Source organism: Wasmannia auropunctata, unplaced genomic scaffold (assembly GCF_000956235.1).
Source record: "Wasmannia auropunctata unplaced genomic scaffold, wasmannia.A_1.0 LD335328.1, whole genome shotgun sequence".
NCBI classification, from domain to species: domain Eukaryota; kingdom Metazoa; phylum Arthropoda; class Insecta; order Hymenoptera; family Formicidae; genus Wasmannia; species Wasmannia auropunctata.
The window spans coordinates 220,349-240,494 of NW_012027562.1; the positions used below are offsets into that span (position 1 = coordinate 220,349).

The following is a 20,146-nucleotide window of genomic DNA, read 5'->3' on the forward strand; positions in this document are numbered from 1 at the left end:
GAAGAAACATCACGCAGGATTAGCTAATACAAGACAGAATTGTGTTTTCAATGGATTGAATCATTACTGTTGATAAACCGCACATTATGTTATCGAAGGCCCGCGGTATGCAAAAGGAATTACCTTACAAGGAATATATATATATATAGAAAATATGCACAAATGTCTCATATATTAATTAAAATAATAATGGAACTTATATAGATTAGAAACATTTTATACGACTATGCGGACGATCGAGTAAATCGATGTGGAAGGTTCCTCGAATGGCGAATATAAAATGCTCGAAATAATTCTGCGTCGCGACAAGGTTTACATAAGTAAACGCATACATAGTCACAATTCTACTTATACACATTACAATGTGACATAATACAAAATCAATTAAAACAAGGTAAAAGTTTTGGTGTGTAAAAAAAAACAAAATGTTCCACTCGCTTCGAGACCGTTCGGCTTGCCGCCTCTTTTTTTCCCTCGCTTTTACTTCACGTACTTATCATTTTACTTATGGGAATAAATCTTGTAAAATATATATATTATATATATTTAGTATAATCTATGTATATTATATATTTATAATATATAACCAATATTATATATTATATATTATACATAATTATACAAGTATATATATAATTATATATATTTAATATCATATATTTACTTAATATCTTAAAAATCCATTTTATATATATATATATATATATATATATATATATATTTAAAAATATATGTATATATACACGTATGGAAGAATAAAAAACGCGGTGTAATTTCACCTCGTACAAGCACTTTGGCATGTGTACCACTTAAAATCAAATTAAAGAAGAAAAAAAGCAAGGCCAATCGCGAGGTCGGGCGCGATCGACGAGCGGTGACGTTGATAGCGTAGAGGAGCAATTAACGGTGTAATATCTAAAGAACTTGAAAATAGCTTATATATCAAGCATCTGTATAATCTTTATGTATAAATCTCGATCTCTCTAAAGATGTGCCAGCACCGATGATATAGCGCCGGGGCTAAAATATCTTGTACTATATTTACAGTAGCGAAACAATTACAATTATATTCGCTGCGTATATGTATATATATATATAATTTATCCCTTTGCTTACATCGATCTGAAAGACCATAAAAATAATTTCTGATCTTACATAGATAGATTATAGCGATATCTCGAGTGGATTTTCGGAAATCGTCGGTGCGTCGAAGGAGCGCTCAAACACGTTATATATATATACAATATACACGCGTATATATTTTAATATACGCGGATATATTTATATATAATATATCGTGCCTAAACGATCAAGGTTTTATATATATATTATGTATATATATATCATATATATACAAGGTGTCCCATAAATAATCGTAACAACGCTTAAGGGTAGATTCTTGAAATTATTTTAAAATGAAAATCCCAATACTAAAACGTCGAGGCTGTAGTACTTTTTAAATTATAAGCATTTAAAGTTACGAATTGAACCAGGTACAACGCAAAATGCTAAAAGGCGAGAGCTAACTATCGCCCTACTTTAACGAGTAGATAAGTAGATTATGTTAATACATCTCGATATAAAAATTCTAGTATTCGGATTTTCGTCTTAAAATGATTTCAGGAATCTACCCAACGTTGTTACAGTCTTTACGGAATACTTTGTATATATATATGTTTATATAAATATTGTATATATATATTTATATAAATAGATATATACATATGTATATATATATGTATATAAATATGCTTATTGACGCGATCCACGTGCGGCTTCTTCCAGTGCGCGAACTTTAAGCTCGCGCTCACGCTGTTGTCTAAAAAATACCCTTCGTTAGTCCGGGTACACGTGCTGCCTTAAGTCATATCATAGTTATGCAACATAGTCAGGCAAGCTGTGATAGTGAATTCAAGGGACGAACCTTATGTATTCCTCGTGATGAGCCATGAGAGAATGCGGAGGGAATCGGTCACGATCCAGCATAAGCTGCCGTTGTAATTGTTCGTGGTGCGCTGCCATGTCCGCGTAGGGTCTTCCTAGGAGTTCCGCCGGGTGAAGCGCCAAGGCTGGGTCGCGCGGCATTAAACCGGGACGAGGGTAATTGGCGCCGGCTGCAGCTGTGGGCGAAGGATCATCAAGTGTGTTATGAAAAAAAGGAAAATAAAAAGAGCATGACTAATTCCACATTATTTAATTATCGCGCGTATATACGATATTCATTTTGAAAGAGCACTCGCGCTTAGCGAAAGCTTTATTCTCGTAACTCGTGTAAAGATAGAGAAAACCGCGCGCGCGGAATTTAACAATGGACCCCTTAAGCTACGTCCCAGTAGCAGTTTTAACTTGTCGTCTCCAGGCACACGCACACGCACACTCGCGCCTATTCCTCGACAACACTCACTCGCACTTGCACCTGCGACTGGTGATAAGCGACTAGCCAGAGATCAGAGTCGAGCAACTGGAAAATCGCAGGCGTGCTGACGATTAACGGTGCGGGGAAAGAAAGGATCGTCTTGACCTAGACCTAAGGTAAGTGTAGGTGACGTAGGACGATCAATGAGAAAACACACGGCTGCCGAGCGACGAGGAATAAGCAAGAGCGGCGGTTTTTCTTTTAAAGGAGAAGCTCTTCAGGAAGCTTTAGAAGAAACATCCTGGTTGTGTAGGACCTACCCGGCAGAGGAAATCCAGCCGCAGCCACAGCGGCTTCCTGCTGTTGCTGAGCCTGTTGCTGGGCCTGTTGCTGTCCCGGATGTAAGTGCAAGTGCGTATGCGCATGCGTATGCGCGTGAGTGTGAGCATGATATTCGGGCGAGATGCCAGCCATTTGCAATCGGACCATCGGGTCAGCGGCCAGAGCCAGCCGTTCTTCCAGCTGGCCGTGGTGATGAGCCGCCACGGGATGGCCAGCCGCTCCACCCGCTGGCCCCCCGCCGGCTGCAGTCGGAATCCCTAAACGCGACAGCGCTTCGATCACATAACTCGAAGATCACAGATACGATTCTCATGCCCGATTTCTTCATCTCCAGCTAACCGTCGGAATGAAATTATTTGAGAGAAGAAGGAGCCGCTCCTTTCAAATGTATACCGCTACACACAGTTGTGACAACACAGAGAGCCAAGGTTAGCTATCAGCATGGACAGAGTTAACTGGCGCTGAAGAAATCGACCATTTTTTCTTTAACAATTAATCTACCTACGTCGCATCTCTCAAAGGTCTTGGCGCTCTCGATCTAATTCTTTCTTCCCGGCCTACCCGATTTTTCTATTATATTAGCCTTTCGACTGTATTCTTAAGTCAATTCGAATTTTGAAAGGTACAAGTGTCGTACCGGTCGAACGAATGATAATCAACGAGGTCTCTATCTCTACCGCCGAGATATCAAGTGTTAGCTTTGTCAAAAATTACCTAGCCGCTCGAGTCGCTCCCTCTCGAGTTGACTTGGCCCCGGTGGAGCCCCGTAGAGACCGAACTGATGTAAGGCTTGAGGCGGCCCAGAAGGACCCGGTGCTAGACCGGCGGCAGCGTATCGCCGGTGTATCTCCAACCAGTGCGGATCGACCGGTGGCGCTGGCATCGGTCTAGGCGTGCCCTTGAACAGCTCTTCCTTCAATCGATCGTTCAACTCTCTCTCGCGTAGCTCACGTATCTCGCGTTCCCTCTTCTCGCGCTCCAGGTGCTCCAACTCCAATCGCTGTGCCGCCGCGGCCTCGCGCCCGTAGAGGTAATGCAACATGCTCGGATCGGGCGGGGCTGGATGTCTCGCGGGCGAGAAGGCGGCGTGCGGCCTGGCGTATTCGGACAGTTGCCTGAGTGCCGGAGTGTCCGTGTAGGCACCGGGACGCGCGGCGTAGCGGTCGTAAGGCGAGACGACGGGCTCGAGGGGACCACGGCTGGGCGGTTTACACGTCTCGGGCTGCTTCTCCGGCGTCGTCATCTTTCGGGCCTGCTGTGCCGCAGCGGCAGCGCGATCGCGCTCCTCTCGCTCCCGCTCCGCCTGCTTGCGCGAGCGTTCCTCGCGCTTTCGGGCGAGCTTCGAATCCGGCACGGGCTTGAACATCAGGTCGGTTCGCGTACACGAGTTGTTCTCACCGCGATTCCAGTGCCTCAGGAAGATCGCCGATTGCGACCGGTGACACTCGGAATCTTCGATACGCGGCTCCGGCGATGGTCCACGGGGACTAGCAGACTCTTCCGGTTCCGGATCCATATCTTGCTCGATCTTTGGCTCTGGCACGACCTGCGGTTGCTGCGACTGTGGCGGACGATGATGATGATGCGTGGAACTGGACGACGTCAGGCACGTGGCGGAGACGAGCGACGTTTTGCGCTGGCTGCTGTGCGAGCTGTGCGACGAGGAATGGCTGTGGGAGCTGTGAGAGGAGATAGTCAGCAGCTTGTCGTGATGCAAATTGGATGGCTGCTGATGCATACTGGACGAGTGGTGATGACTCGCGATCAGATTCTCGCCCTCCTCTCTGCTCGCGACGCTCGAGCTGGCGCTGGCGTGATGCGCTGCCATCATGGCGCTGCTGCTCTCTTGGCTACGCTGCGGCGAGGGCGGCGGAATGGCATGAGGCACCGGACCGTAGGGGTATGGCGTGAAGGACGGGTATCCTCCCACCGGCGGATATCCCGGATAAGCGTGGGGGTGATACGGATGCATGGCGGTGAATAGCGAGTGATGCATCAGCGGATGATGCGGATGGAAGGGATGTGCCATGTGCGGGCTCGGTTGTTGCGCGGGATGCATCACTGGCTGCGGGATTGAACTGGGCGGCGGTGGTAGACTCGGCGTCGGCGTCGGCGTGGGCGTCGGCGACGCCGCGACCGGCTGTATCGACGGTACCGACTGACTCGTAGGCGGTACGGAGTGTTTGCTCGGCGTCGGCGGTTTGCTCGTACCGTCCGGATCCTTCTTGATGTTGTCCAGGCTCGGACCGGGAAACGAGGAACTTTGGAAGCCCGGCACCTTGACTTCTTTCAAACTTTGCAGAGGATCCGGTTCGGGTGGTATAATCTCTTGTTTGATCTTCAAATTCTGCGGCTCCATCGGCGGCGTTCCGGCCAGATTGTAGATGCTTACGGGCTTCTCCATCGGCAACATTCCGCCGGACTGTACAATTGGCTGGAACAGATTACTTGGCTCCGACCGTTCCGGTTCGTTGTTCTCGCTCGTCCGCTCCGGAATGCGTTCCGGTACCATGCGGGAGTCGGGTACTCTACTGTCTCGAGTCCGCTCGCTCGCCGACAGTCTATCGTCCGCCATTCTCTCGGCGTTTCTGCTGTCGGACGACATCACGGTTAAGCCGAGTGGCTGCGACGGCGGGCTCGGCATTGGCGGCATCTGGCCGATCGGGCCACCGATACCGGCCGACACGCTCTGCGAAATGTTGAGGTTCAACGGCGGTGGTCCCGTCATGTTCTGCGGCATCGTTTGCGCAGAACTTTGCAAGCTCTCGGCCACGTGGCTACGAAGATTCGTTGGTCCCATATTCTGCGCGTTGGGTGGAACGCTGTTCGGCGCCATTTGCGGTGGTATGCTCTGCGACAGGTTCTGCGGCACGTTTTGCACCGGTAACGGCGGCGGTGGTTGTACGTATTGCATACTCAGACTCGTCGGCAGTCCACCGACGCCAGTGCCACCCTGTTGACCGGGCGATATCACTGGGATTTGCGAATTCGGCATACTTGCCTGCGAGCCTACGCTCGTTATAATACCAGGTATAGCTTGCGACAAATTGCGAGCCGTAACCGCGGAACTGGCATCGCTGGGGCCCGTCCCGACTTGCGCAGACGTGCTCAGATTTAGCTGCGTCGGTTCGGGCTCCTTGCCTATTTCGTCGTTGGACATCGGCGGCGACATCGTCGTCTCGATCTGCATCGGTTCCAACTTCAACGGTTGATTCATAGCTAACGGCACATCTTCCGCCTGGTCCATCATCTTGCTCTGATCCACTGGTTCTTGATCTAGTAAGCCGGATGGCTTCTTCTCCAGACTGTGTATCACTGGTACCGATATCGGCAGGCTCTGTATCACGGCCGGCACTGGGGTGGACGCCGGCGTCGGCTCGGACGGCTCCTCGGGCGTCGTGACGGCCGGACTGCTCACGGGCTCCTCCGCGCCGGTCACACCGGCGACCGTCGGCGGCGTCGGTTGATTCTCGTTTGCGTCACCCTCCGTTTCCCTCTCCGGCTCGTCCATCAGGGAGTTGCTGTCAGTAGTGAGGGATTCGGACGGACTGTCGGGTCGTTCGCCACCGCCGCGCTTCCGCTTCTGCGCGTCCTTGTCCTCGTCGTTACAGGCGTCGTCCACCTGACTCGAACGTTTCTGACCCTTCTTGGGCGTGTCCGCTTTGCCGGATGACTTCTTCTTGCTCTTGTCCGGCGTTTGCTGCTGCTGCTGCTGCTGCTTCTCCTGATCGGGCGTATCCGTGCCACCAGTTCGTCGCGGTCTCGCTGGTCTCGGTGTCTCCTTGGCCTTGTTACGCGTGCGCATCCTACCGGGGCTCTCAGGCGATTCCGCCGGCACCGGGCGGAACAGATAAGGCGGCGCGGGCGGTAATTCCCCGGTCTTTTTCAGATGCGAACGACATTCTGCACAGAGTAACAATCGATCCTTGCCGGCTACCTGATAGTCCTTCGAGCTAGTGGAGAAGCAGTGCTGGCACGAGTGCGCCGCGCCGTTCGTGTTGGTGTCGCGCGAATCGCTGTCCTCCTCCGAATTATCGTCCTCGGTCACGGAACTGATCTCACCGCCGGGATTGTGGCTGGCCGGAGTGCCGACCGGCACGGTCTCAGCCTCGGACGCGGCTTCCTTCGCACTAATGTTGGCCGATGGCTGCGCGTCCTTGGTTGGCGTGGGTACCTCCTCTTTAGGTGTGCCGGCGCGTGAGTTGCGCGTATTGCGGATTCGCCGCAGCGAGCTCTGCCTGCGTCGCCGGTGTGGTCGATTGTTATTTGCGCCTGGCGTCTTTTTCCATAGGTAATAGAATTCAACGAGCTCCGGCTGTGCAGAAATCAGAGACAAATAGGTACACAAAAGTGGACACTTCTGTATGTCGTAAAACTTTCTCTTAGCGTGACGAAAGCTGTTGAATACAAAGGTTTCTACGTGTTTGTCGTCTAAATACAAAAAATATCAATTACTTGTATAAAGTAATTGATATTTTTTTCATTAATTACAATAGTCTAGTTGCTTTCTGATATTAAAAAGTGTTGCATTGTTAATTTTATTTCAAATAAAAATTACGAACTTTTAGAACAAGAAATTTTGGCAGTAATTTAACAGTGTACATTTTAGTTATACATAGGTCACGCTAAAAGTTTTCGTAAAAGTATATAAATGGCAAATAATATTTTCATCTCATCGTTTTTCAAAGTATTTGTTATTATAATCTGTGCATTATTGCATTCGATGATATAAATTATTGACCAGCGGGATCCTTTCACACTGCAGTTCAAACTACTATATTCTTAACTCGAGCATACAATTAATGAGTCATTCGCCCTACAGACCCGACTTAGCACAGCGTGACTTCTTTCTGTTTACAATCAAGAGTAAAATATGTGGATTGACTTTCAAAACAGTCGAAGAAGTGATATAAACAATCGATGCCTGTGATGTCTTTAGAACAGTTAATGCTTCAACAGTTGGTTCCACGAATAAAAGTTCCTAAATTATTGAGAATACATTTATATTATTTTATAATTTTATAAAATACTTTTATAATTTTTAAAAAATGTTCAAATTAATCTACATATTTTCTGTAGTTGTTAATTTTCTTTTTTCTAATCTCAAGTTTGTTTAATTGCATTAATTTAAATATAAAAGAGAAAAAACAAGAAACGCAAACAGAATTTGAAAAAATCAAATTTATAGGATACTTAACAGGTAGGTAAAAGCAAATCGATAATAAATAATGAAATCTTTACCGTGTCCTTGTGAGGCAGAAGATCCTTCCTAATGCGCGCGAAATTCTTTCCGAACTGCCGTAGACCCTTGACAAATCGCTTCTGCGGGGAACAACGAAAAGGACGAAAATTCGTTCGTTAGAAAACTTTCTCTTGCGGTCAGTAAACCCATGTAATGTTGTCAATAAAAGAACGAAGTGGCACGTACAGTTTCGTCCTCGGACCACTTCTTGTCGACGCTTTTCGGTATGGGACATTTGACGAGTGCCTGGAGCGCCCTACCGGGATCATAGCCAGAATTGTGCAGGGTGTCCAATGCGTTGATGGTAGTGTCGTCTCGGGAGGCGGCCACGCAACCATCATCTGGAGAACCGCCGTCACACATACCGGCGAACGCGGCCATTGAACGGGCCGCCCTCAAGTACATGAGCAGATCCCCGTCCAACGCCATGGCCGGTATCCATTTTAGCTCCTCGCGCTCCTTGGAGAATTCTGGATCGGGTGGCAGCTCTCCGGGGGGTATACCCGGCCGATACTCAGGCAAACGGGCCTGACAAGAAACCAACTCCTGTAAATCCCAAAATTCGGGATTGCGCGCGGTTAGCACCGATGATGCCAAAGCGAGTTAGTTAAATGTGACACGCCGGCTTGCCTTCTCAACAACACGGGCTAACTTCCACAAACACTAGACCCTCTCTTTAAAGGGACAAGTCAAACGTCCCACCCCTCCCCCCTTTCTTTTTCGTTTTTTAAATTCTTTTCGCAGGAAGGCACCGATAATGCAGCTATATATATATATATATTTTTCTTTTGGTCGACTTCCTTTTTTTCAGTATCTATCATGCGAACAGAAATTGCGTTTACTTTATGTAATCCCCCTTTTTCTTTTGTTTATAAAGATGCACGCGAGACACACATTCGCAAGCAAGCGCGCGCAACTTCGTTAACGCGATATAATCGGCCAAACCGATGGATGATTACGCGCGTTAAAAATAGAAGTTACATATCACGGGTACATAAGTTGCGTAATGTATCGTTTTACAGAGTCATGATCCGCGGCGTGTATGTGTGTTGATGAGTGTTTGCAAAACGTAACGCAAAACCAAGAGGAGGGACACAAAAAAAAAAGGCGAATGTACAGGCTGCCGATTTTAAATCTCAAGATGCAAAACGCGGAGAATGAAAACAAAAGCGTCGCATCTTCGCACGTTTGACGATCTTCATTGATATCGCCTCGAGTGTATATATCTCTCGTATGTGCGGGATATCCTGCGCGTTAAGGAGCGTTACGAAGTGAAAGGTGACTTCGTCGATCTATCTCGGGACAGTCCGTACAAGCGCTCGTGCTCACAGATGGTTCAAGTAAGCAATCGCGAATAATTGTTGTATGCCACAACAGGTATGAAAATAGTGAGCGAAGACGAGTTGAATGCGCCCTTTAATTCGTTATCATCAATTGATTATTTTCACCGTGACTGAACACCACTCCAAATTAAGAAAGCGTCATCTCATGCCAAGTAAACTGCGATTAAAAACCACCTTAAGTGCATCGGCTCCCAAGTATGTATGTATTTTTCACGCACCGCGCGTTGTCGCTCGCAAAGAAAGGCTTTTTTCCACCGGCTAATTCACAGACTCAGCCGTGAGTATGCAAGTACTCGGCGATCTCGTTCGTGTGATACAACAAGTATCGCGGGAGAGCTTAACGAATACATTTCATGTATCGCAGACGCGACAGTGGGTCTACACCTGAAACATTCGAAGCTCTCTTTAATGCGTGATGCGTTAGTTGAACCATCGGATGGGAACCGGAATGCGTTGAGAGTCCAATCTTATCTCCTCGTAATAATTTTCAAAAGTTTTAAAAGTTTTTACATAAAACTGCCACTTTAAACGTGTCGATGTGTCTTTCGCGGCTTGAAATGTCCTCCCCCTCCCCCCCCCCCCACGATTAGCATAAGATATCTCCCCTCGCGAGGTATCCTCGGATTTTACATTAAACACGTGATATTTTATTTTTACTGTCGCAGGCAATATTCCGGCGTTAGCGTGCGATGCGAAAGAAATGGAGAAGAGTTTTTCTGCGCGGAGTCTCGTATACATATGCCGATCCCGGGGCACCTTATCGGTCTCATTGTTGAGAAACTTCATGACTGATCCGCATACTTCATACGTTACAGATTAGATTACACACGTATATATTTACGTAATGCTCCTCCGCAGGAGTATACACTTTTCGATTCCGCATTACTTTTCAAGCTATCCGTACGCGCGTACGTGTAGATATCTGCTTAAACGTGTGTATGTACGTAAGTATACACGCGCGAACGTGCAGATCTTTTTTTACAATGATCTTTTTTTTTTATACATTTATCTGATTCATTGTTGTAAAGAGCGTGTGAAGATCCCCATAACTTTTCGTATTTTCTTTCCTCAAGAGACAATCTATGTATATATTATCCTTGAAAGACAAATATACATTATGCCTGATGCGGTAAGAAATGCAATACTTGTAAATGCGCGAACATCTCTTCTCGTAATTGTATATTACATTTTCAAAATAGCCAGTTTTTTTTTTATTCGCCAATCGCTTAATCAGACATTGGAATATGCAGATTGACATGTGTGTTTTTTCGACGAAACTATTACAAGTGCTTCTCGCAACAAGAAACTTTATCACCGCAAAAATTCAAACGTTATTCAGGACAGCGCGCACAAGGACTTTCTTTGTCCGCAAACATAGAATTGTAACGATTACATACGTATAAATAAGTCATTGCATAACGATGATCGATTAATACGGGGAGGATGACAATTCGAGAGATCTCGTCCACACACGCCCCTTACCTTGCAAACAAAACGTTTATACTAGAGTAGCGCAAGCCTCGAGATAGGCACATTGTGCAAGACAGTTAATTAGCAAGAAAGTTTTTCAAGATATGTATGGCAAACCTGATGAGAAGGGCCAACCCGAATCTCGCCCTGGGTGCCAGCAGACATCTCCCCCTCCTCCGAAGCTCCTCCGTCTTTCTCCAGCGTTTTGAATGGCTTTGATCTTGGATTTTCAGTAAATTCCTATCATCCACCCCCTGAACCGTATAGTTATGCCATCAATATGATTGAAAGACGATTTGGCGAAAAAAATATTATACTGCTAACATGCTCGGCCTCGTCTTTATACAAAAAAAGAAGATAAGAAAAACTACATGTATGCATTGGCGCCTTATTTACAGAGATAATGTAAACGGAACCGCTAAAACTCTGATAATTTTCTACAGCCTTAGTGTTAAACCTAGCGTATTTGCATAATACTGATTTGCGCGGTATCAAATGAAAACATACACGAAAGCATCGTTTAAGAAAAAAAAAAAAAAAGTCACGCTCGTATCTACTACAAATGTATTGACTGTTGACAAGTACATACATCCTCCGGAGATATCAATAAAATTTCAATATAAAAATTGCAAATACACATAAATATTAGTTTCAGATATGCCTCAAATCAAATAATTAATGTCTCCTGATGCAAAGCAAATACAAGATAATTATCCCAACCCAATCCCTTTAAAGCTCTACAAAGTGAAATAAACATATAAAAAATAAATCGCGATATTTTTTTTTTTACATCACCAATAAAGTAACTCACAAAATATCCAGTCTGTGTAATCTGTTAATATATATAATTCAAAGTATTTTAATACATACGTTTCATTATATTTCTCTCTCTCACTCTCTCTCTCTCTCTTTCACACACATATGCTCTTTCTCTCTTTCTCTCTCTCTCTCTCTCTTGTTCAAAGTGGTCTTGAGTCACGGTGAAAGCGGCAAACAGGCTAATTAACAAGCGCACAAGCTCGAGCGCCTTCAACGAGGTGGACGATCGCGACGGTCAAAGTCGTGATTCTCGATCGCGGAATTCGAATTCCCGTGGCGGAGGCGTACAGTATATACATAATTACCTCGCGGTGCGTCGCGTAAACGAGCGAGCGCGCGCGCGCGCGCGCGCACACGCGCGCACGCACGCACGCACGCTCGCGAAATATTGTCACGCGCGATCGAGATCGGATCGACTCGACGCGATTGTCGCGTCGCGTCCGCACTGGGCGCTGCGCTGCTGGGGTCCCCGCGCGTCAGCCGCGGGATTATCCGGGATCGACCGCGCACAACTCACTCACCCACTCACCCGCTGCTGCTCGTCCCCGCGCTCACGGCGGCGGCGGCGGCGGCTCCTCTCTCTCTCTCTCAGCGACGTGCACGCGTCATCGTTTTCCCCGAGGACGGATCGCGCCTCCTCACGCAATCTCACGCGCTCCGTGTGATCGCACCGCACCGCACCGCAGGGCGGCCTGCGCGCGCGCGCGCACGCTCGCTCGCTCGCGTGCACGGCCGACGGGTGCGCGGGCACGACCGGTGCACGACCTCCAGCGGCGAGGAACGGGGCCCGCGCGCGACGGAGGAGGCGGCGGCGGCGGCGACGACGACGACGGCGGCGACGGGCTGCCGCGATTCCTGCCAGGTCCCTCTCCTGCGCCGAACTTCAGTATCCACAACACCCAAACGCGGCGGCCATAGTGCGGCGCACGGTAGCGACGCGACCGGCCGTACTCGCGAAGCGGCGACTTCGAGTGTGTACTTCGACTTCGACTCCGATCTGCTCCGACCTCGAGCAACAATAATGCCAACGATCGAGCATGCCCACGCTCCGCGTATTGTTGCCTCCCTTCGGTTTTGCGAGCGCACGCGACGCGTTCACGTATAGGACGATTCGCTCGACTTACTTTTTTTTATCTTCGCTTATCCGTTCTTATTTGATTTTCCGGAAATTTTTGTGTCGATACGTGAGGGTGTAACGCAAGCCGACGTGTCGACCAATGAAACGCGTGGCATAGGACGCCAAATTCAGTCCGTTCGTGCCATTTGCACTTTTGCAATCAGAAAGTCTCTTCGTGCACTTATTGTTCTCTTTGTTTTCTCTCTCTCTAACGCCCGAATATTAAAATTTTTGAAAGTTTCAATCAATACAAACGAATGTATTGAAAGAAGAAAAATTGTGGATATACCGTGATCCATTTGACAAATGGACAAAAGCTACGGGCGACAGCCAATCACCGTCTACGGCTGTGGACAGAAAGAAATATTGACGAGTTTCCTCGCGCATGCGCGGCGACGACGGTGCGTCAGTGCCGGATGCCGCGATTGGCGCGGAAAATTCGACGGGCAAGGAAAATGTGGGCAGGCGGATTAAATCTTTTTCCCAGATAACTTAATTTTAACGTGTCGTTGACAATTGATATTTATGCCCATATTCACGCGATCAGATTCTGTTCCGTATCTCGGCGTCGTCGAGAAACGAGCGACCTAAAAGACTTTCAAAGACTTTCCGGAAGATTTCGGAAGGCGACCGGACCGGTTTGTTTTTTCTTTTTTTTTTTTTTTTTCACCGGTACTACGCATCTCGTCGACGACCGCGTGCGAGGCGCGCACGCGCGGCGAACTCGACCCTCCGCGCCTCCGCCCTCGCCGGTTCCAACACACCGACAATCCGCGTCGCGTACATGTTATGACGTTTCTGGACGCGCGGCCGGACGTTACGACGACGACGTGGAGAGCCGACTTCCCCCCGAGCCACGCAATTTTTCACGACACCTCGCGCGGACGTTCGCCTACCCGGATAAGGTGTAGAGGCCTCTAAAACGCAAACATGGCAGAGAGAGAGAAGGAGAGAGAGAGAACCGCAATCGTGTTGCTCGTCGATGGATCGGAGGAAATGGAGGCCGTGATAACTGTTGACGTCTTACGGCGCGCCGGGGTACGTCACCTACAGAGCGATCGATAATCCCCAGTCTCGTGACACTCGGCATGAAATGAACCGTACGACACATGTATATATGACACCTAATTTTTTTTTTTTTTTTGTTAATTATAACGCTCTGAGAAGGGATACTCCACATTTCATCACCTGACAGTTCGTCGGGGGGATCTTTATTTTTGAATGACGCTCCGAGAGGCGATCAATAATCCCTCACTCTCATGGTATCCCCTTCGCAGGAATTAAACTACAAGATGTATTATACAATGCATGTGTGTGTGTGTGTACGCGCGCACGTGTATGTGTATGTATGTATGTATGGGTGTGTGTGTGTGTTGTGTGTGTATTGTGTGATGTGTATCGCACTGCACTTGATGCGAGACACTCTTGATACATAATTTTTAATCAATTTTCTCTTGAAAAATTTTCGCATTTTATTTTTTTGCAATTATTTTAAATTATTTTTACATATTTCTTACAATTAAGAAATCTTTTGATTATATGTTATATTAATTATTATATATACTATATAATGTCTAATAGATTATATATAATACTATATAAAAGATTCATGTCTCATGAATTTACAAGTGCTGAGAGAACAATGATATTTGTTAATCAAACTATTTACTAATTAACGTATTAAAATGAAGAATGAATGTATTGAAATATGATTGGATAGGTCGCAGTCACCATAGCCGGGGTATGGGACGGCAGCTGTGTCAAGTGTAGCCGCAACGTTAAAATCTGCACGGATGCTATGTTCACTGATGCCGTGGATAAGAATTACGATATCGTTGTATTGCCTGGCGGCCTCAACGGATCCAAGGCGTTCGCGTCTGTAAGTCTTTATTCAATTGGCATTGTCTGATTTTGCTGTGATATATATATAAAATTATGCTAGATAACTGTACATAAAATTTGTCTCGTTAGTCGGTGGAGGTTGGCGAGCTGTTGCAAAAGCAGGACAAGGAGAACAAATTGATAGCGGCTATCTGCGCGGCCCCCACAGCTCTAAAAACACATAATATCGGCAAAGGAAAACGAATCACGTCGTATCCGTCATTAAAAAATGACCTGTGCAACTACTATGAATATTCGGACGAGACTGTAGTGATTGACGGTAATAATTTGCTTGCTACAATGCTTTGTCGAGTATCGACCATCTCATGTCGGATTGATAAGCAATCTCCAAGAATTTAGACTTACAAGTTTCAATTGGCACTGATATCGAAAATATTTTTACAGGCAATCTCATAACGAGCCGCGGACCAGCGACGGCGTTCGATTTCAGCCTAGCCATCGTTGAGACCTTACTCGGCAAGGAGAAAGCCCAAACGGTTGCGAAAGGGTTGCTATACGAAAACTACAAAAGCTACACATAAAACTCTCCAAACTCTCGCTTTATAGCTGTGGCTATGAAGTTTCCCGGTGTATAAGTTTGATGTATTCGGTGTGTTTGATTTTAGACAAAGATTCATATACCCTTTAAAAAAAAAAAAAATATTCTCTAAACGCACACATGCAAGAATGTAGTTATTATATAAAGAAATTATATACATGTGTAACGTGGAATTGAAATTCATATATGTACCAAAGCGTGGGAACTTAAAATGATGTGTGTACTAAAAATATATATTTAAGTACGTACCGAGGGGGAACGCGTAAAGATTACGGGGTAATATATACACGCGCCGTAAAGTGTGGAGGACAAATTATAATTAATATATACGTATACCGAGACACGGAGGGCGACAAGAGATACAATTTTAATTATACGTGAAAAACGTTGATGCGTGTTAAATGGAACTAATATATCTATAAGAAGTGAATAAAGAATTGTGTTATTTTCATCAATCTCGCGATTTATACTTAATTCTTTAATAATCCGGAAAGGAGACGAGAGAGAGAGAGAGAGAGAGAACAAAGGGCGTCGGGAATGGGCTGCAGGAAGCGCGCGGCCGTACCGAGCGGGAAGCTTAACGATCCTCCGCCCAACGGAGGACTACTCTCGACAAAACCGCATCCGTTCCCGTTATCCCTCCGGTGTCCCTTCGACGCGTCGCGCGCTCGGCGACGCGCTGACGGATTCCCGGCGGCTCGAACGGCGCGTAAATAAATATCGCGGACACGATGAGGGACGATTAGCGCGTGCCGTGGGGCGCGTCTAGTGATGCCCGGTTTAGAGGGAAGTATTTCGCACGACACGAGTCCACCTCCCACGCGCGCCCTAATGTCCGATGGGGATCATGTGGTGCCCGAGCAAGTGAAAAGGTTCGTCTTCAGAGCGCGGAAGACGCAGGGCTGCGCGCAAGGCGACGAGCGCGAGGAGAGCCTGGAGATCCTCATACCCGAGGTGAGCGAGAGAGAGAGAGGACGGGGCTAAAAACCCGGGCACAGCCGCCCGTATTTCCGGCGCGCGCGAGCTACCGGTGTTACGTGTGCCTCTTAGGTTAGGACGCTCCTGCCCGTGAAAAACAATTTTTCGTCGACTCCCAAGTTGTCTCCGGGGAATTTTCACGGAATTTTCTCTTTGTCCACTTGCTCGATTCGTTTTTTTTTTTTTTTTGAAGTCTCGGTTTGTAAAATTTTTCGTCGCGAGTCCGTAACAAACATAACATTATTTTCCGCTGGCGATTGTTAAACCGTTAATGTACGAAGAAACAGTTCGCTATCGTCTACAATTTTGCATCTTTTCGGAAATTGTTATTCTTACGCCGTTACAAGATTTGGAGTCTTTTTCGCAAAATCATTGTTACGTAACCTGCAAATAGGGAGTCTCGGCAGTTTCGATCTCAGGACTGAAGTCCAGGCGATTTTCAGTGAATACATTCTGGCTCAGATATCCGCCGATCGACTGATTGCTAACCGGTGTGATTGTTGGTTGCAGTTGCTGCAGGCTAATTACAGCTTCTACACCTGGCCCTGCGCGCCTGTGCTCGCCTGGTACCTCTGGGAGCACCGGGAGAACCTGGTCGGCAAGCGGGTGCTGGAGATCGGGGCCGGCACTTCGCTGCCCGGCATTCTCGCCAGCAAGTGCGGCGCGATCGTGACCCTGAGCGACTCGGCGAATCAGCCGAGGACGCTGCAGCACATCAGGAGGTGTTGCGAGTTGAACGGGATCGCGGAGCAGGTCCAGATCGCCGGCGTCACCTGGGGCTTCTTCCTGTCCAGCCTGTTCTCGCTCGGGCAGCTCGACCTGATCATCGGCTCGGACTGCTTCTACGAGCCCACCGTGTTCGAGGACGTAGTGGTCACCGTGGCGTTTCTACTGGAGAAGAATCCCTGCGCGAGATTCCTCTGCACCTACCAGGAGCGCAGCGCCGACTGGTCTATCGAGCATCTGCTGAACAAGTGGGGACTGTCGTGCGTGCACATAGCGCTGGACAGTCTCGGCACGAATTCCGACGTTAATCTGCACGAATTGATGCAGGATCATACGATACATTTGTTGGATATACAACGAGCGGGGTGAGTCCGAATCGATCTCCCTCCTACCATGAATGCCAATGTTGTCAGACGGCCCTTGATTTACGTCGCCAACATTCCCTGGACGGTGAGTCGTCACGAGCTGAGCCTGTACTTCTCTCAATTCGGCGCCGTGCAAGATGCCTTTGTAGCGTTTGACAATCTGACCGGTCTCCATCAGGGCTACGGGCACGTGAGATTCTTGAAAAGAGAGGATGCGGACAACGTGTTCGGTCGTAAGCATTCTTTGGAAGGGAATGATTTAGTCTTGTCCAGGGATTAGAATACAATCGATAAAAGAACAATAACGTTTAATCTCGAAGACATACGCGAGTGTCCGAAACGAGAACGATGGCCGAGAGCGATTTGGAGAGCGAGTCCTTGACCGATCTAGAGGAGACCTTCGACAGGGCTAGCAAATATCTGCAGACGTCGGTGTCGGAATTAGATTCAGGTCAGCTGCTTGCGCTCTACGGTCTGTACAAACAGGCGACCGTGGGCCCGTGCGACATCCCGAGGCCCAACTGGTATCAGGTGCAGGCCAAGCACAAGTGGGAGGCATGGAAGAATCTCGGTGACATGAGCCGCGAGACCGCGATGGCGAATTACATCAACGGGATCGAGAGGATAAACCCGTTGTGGGAGGGGGAGGAGGCGAAAGCCGAGACATCAAAATGGTTCGTCTTCAGCAAGTTGTCGTACGACAGCGTGAAACTGAACGACGAGGACAAGACGTTCCTGGATTGGATCAAGGAGGGCAACGAGGCGAAGGTGCGAGAATTTGTGAGCGGCGAGCCCGCGCTCGTCAACACGCCCGACGAGGAGGGCATGCATCCCATACACTGGGCCGCGGACCGCGGCTACCTCGGGATCCTGGATTGCTTGATTAAGAACGGCGCGAATGTAAACTCGCGGGATCAGTACGGGCAGACGGCCCTACACTACGTGGTAAGTTGCGATCACGTGGACGTGGTCAAGTACTTGCTCTCGATCGGAGCTCAGTCGAATATACCGGATAACGATGGTGTGACGCCCAAAGAAATCGCGAACGAGCAGATCGCAGCTCTTTTATAAATGCCACACACATGCTGTATGTACACAAGCACTCACTGCGTTTACAATTGTTAATTCTGTTTGCATATATAAATAAATCCAGATATACCGATAATCTCACATGGAAGTCAGTGAGGTGACCTTATTTTATATATTACATTAATCTCCACTCGTCCATTCTAATAGAGTAAATCTTTATTTATGTACAAATAAAACTCCTTTAATAGTCCATTACATTCACAGCCTAAGCACACCTTAGGTAAATGCGTGATTTGTCATTAGCTAGATTTTTATAATAAGGATATAATTCACTCGCTGCCTAATTAACATTATGAGCGGTTTACCAATTGCAAAATAAGCTCACGGAAAATTTGTGGAGAATGCAAGGTTTGTTATTATCGTATTAGCAACAATATAAAGCAAATCTAATGACAAAAAACGATGTCAGCTCTCGTAATTATATAATTTAGAGATCTACTTTGCCAATTGATTTATACTCTCATAAACTCTATTTCTTGCAATTTCATAAAATATAATCATTGTTAACGTATGATATCTATATTTTTTCCATAATTAAATGGATGTTCAATAATACTGTATTTTATTTTTTTTTTAACGGATAACTATATATATTGCAATCGTAAAAATTTTAGTGATTCATTGCACGAAATTTAAGAAAAAAAAAAAAAACTTAACAAATATATATACTTCGAATTATTTTCGAATCTTCAATTTTTTAATATCAAAACATGTATATATAATATATATATATATTTAAGTATAAGTAATGAATGTTAACCATTACTAATTTTTTTAAATTTGACAAATCTAGCATTCTCTATGAAACAAAATACAATAAACTCGAGATCTTTTGCCCGTGTTACAAAGCAAATTTTGTTTAAATACTTGGCGGAAAACTCCAGAAAAATTAAATTCAAAGACCATTTGCGCAATCAATTGGTTGCTGAGAATTAAAAATTTACTTATATATTAAAAAAAAATCAAATTAAAATTTAATGATCTTATTAATATTGTATGGTGATATTTATATGATTGACAAATCTCTTTCGTAGATATACGTGTATATGACATATATGCACATGTAACTTTTCGGTCTTAATCTGATAACTCAGGATCACGAGTTCATTGCATGAAAACGTACCGTGATTTAAACATATAAAAATTAATGTTTAACTATATTAAAAGTCCTCTCGAATCTTAGGTATTAACAATATTCAGCGACGCGTGTCAAATCGGTCGAATATAAAGCGCGGATACGTTCATTTTTTTCCAGCGTTTTACAACGATTAACAATCTTCACTAATAAATATCACCCGTTGAATCAATTCCAACATACTGATCGTGTCGGCCGTATCATCTCGTACATCAATTCGTTTTTCTCTCAATGGACGTATCGATTGCAAAATTCGTTTGTGTTGTAAGCGCTAATGCTGTCATTTAACGTTTCGCGGGTCAGAGTCTCAATCCTGTATATTTTTACTATTAAAGCGCACCGAGACCTTGTGCGCTTGTTGAATGCTCACAATGGAAATGCGAAGTGTTCTTACTCTTAGAATTCGTTTCTCCTTATTCGCAATAAGTATAAAAGTCGAATAGGCTGCAAAAATATTACGATCGATCACGAAATTAGATATGTTACCTAAAACGGTTTGGAAACGACACACACACACATACACACACGCGGCGTGCTAATAGCTGCCGAATGGAAAACGCCTTTGAAACGGTCCAAATGCATACTCGAGTACATCTCTTTCTCTCTCTCTCTCTCTCTCTCTCTCGTTTTTCGTACAATGGCAATTGTCAGAATGCTCTTCTAAGAATTATTCGTCGGGATATAATAAGAAGTCGTATAAATAGGGAGATCACGGAAAAAAAAT

General features: G+C 46.2%; 5 protein-coding genes and 1 long non-coding RNA gene across 6 annotated transcripts; 5 read left to right on the plus strand and 1 right to left on the minus strand.

Moving 5' to 3' along the window:
* Positions 1-1,738: 1,738 nt before the first annotated feature.
* LOC105457247 (arginine-glutamic acid dipeptide repeats protein) lies at positions 1,739-11,613 on the minus strand. The gene is made up of 7 exons (XM_011701812.1): positions 10,871-11,613; positions 8,127-8,486; positions 7,940-8,020; positions 3,413-7,013; positions 2,677-2,955; positions 1,925-2,120; positions 1,739-1,819 (listed from the first exon to the last, which is right to left on the minus strand). The coding sequence occupies exons 1-7, from the start codon at positions 10,916-10,918 to the stop codon at positions 1,753-1,755; spliced, it is 4,632 nt and encodes a 1,543-aa protein (XP_011700114.1). The 5' UTR covers positions 10,919-11,613; the 3' UTR covers positions 1,739-1,752.
* Positions 8,443-11,386, plus strand: LOC105457246. The gene is made up of 2 exons (XR_975375.1): positions 8,443-9,280; positions 9,949-11,386. It is a non-coding gene; the product is annotated as an uncharacterized LOC105457246 (long non-coding RNA).
* A 1,817-nt stretch (positions 11,614-13,430) lies between the features above and the next one.
* Positions 13,431-15,584, plus strand: LOC105457248 (protein deglycase DJ-1-like). Its single transcript, XM_011701813.1, has 4 exons — positions 13,431-13,727; positions 14,410-14,568; positions 14,661-14,850; positions 14,976-15,584. Exons 1-4 carry the CDS (start codon positions 13,620-13,622, stop codon positions 15,110-15,112), a joined length of 594 nt encoding a protein of 197 aa, XP_011700115.1. The 5' UTR covers positions 13,431-13,619; the 3' UTR covers positions 15,113-15,584.
* A 145-nt stretch (positions 15,585-15,729) lies between these two features.
* Positions 15,730-17,226, plus strand: LOC105457250 (methyltransferase-like protein 23). The gene is made up of 2 exons (XM_011701816.1): positions 15,730-16,083; positions 16,618-17,226. Exons 1-2 carry the CDS (start codon positions 15,901-15,903, stop codon positions 17,200-17,202), a joined length of 768 nt encoding a protein of 255 aa, XP_011700118.1. The 5' UTR covers positions 15,730-15,900; the 3' UTR covers positions 17,203-17,226.
* LOC105457249 (SRA stem-loop-interacting RNA-binding protein, mitochondrial-like) lies at positions 17,206-17,523 on the plus strand. Its single transcript, XM_011701814.1, has one exon. The coding sequence runs from the start codon at positions 17,227-17,229 to the stop codon at positions 17,476-17,478; it is 252 nt and encodes an 83-aa protein (XP_011700116.1). The 5' UTR covers positions 17,206-17,226; the 3' UTR covers positions 17,479-17,523.
* A 6-nt stretch (positions 17,524-17,529) lies between these two features.
* Positions 17,530-18,367, plus strand: LOC105457251 (acyl-CoA-binding domain-containing protein 6-like). Its single transcript, XM_011701817.1, has one exon. The coding sequence runs from the start codon at positions 17,547-17,549 to the stop codon at positions 18,267-18,269; it is 723 nt and encodes a 240-aa protein (XP_011700119.1). The 5' UTR covers positions 17,530-17,546; the 3' UTR covers positions 18,270-18,367.
* Positions 18,368-20,146: the final 1,779 nt, after the last annotated feature.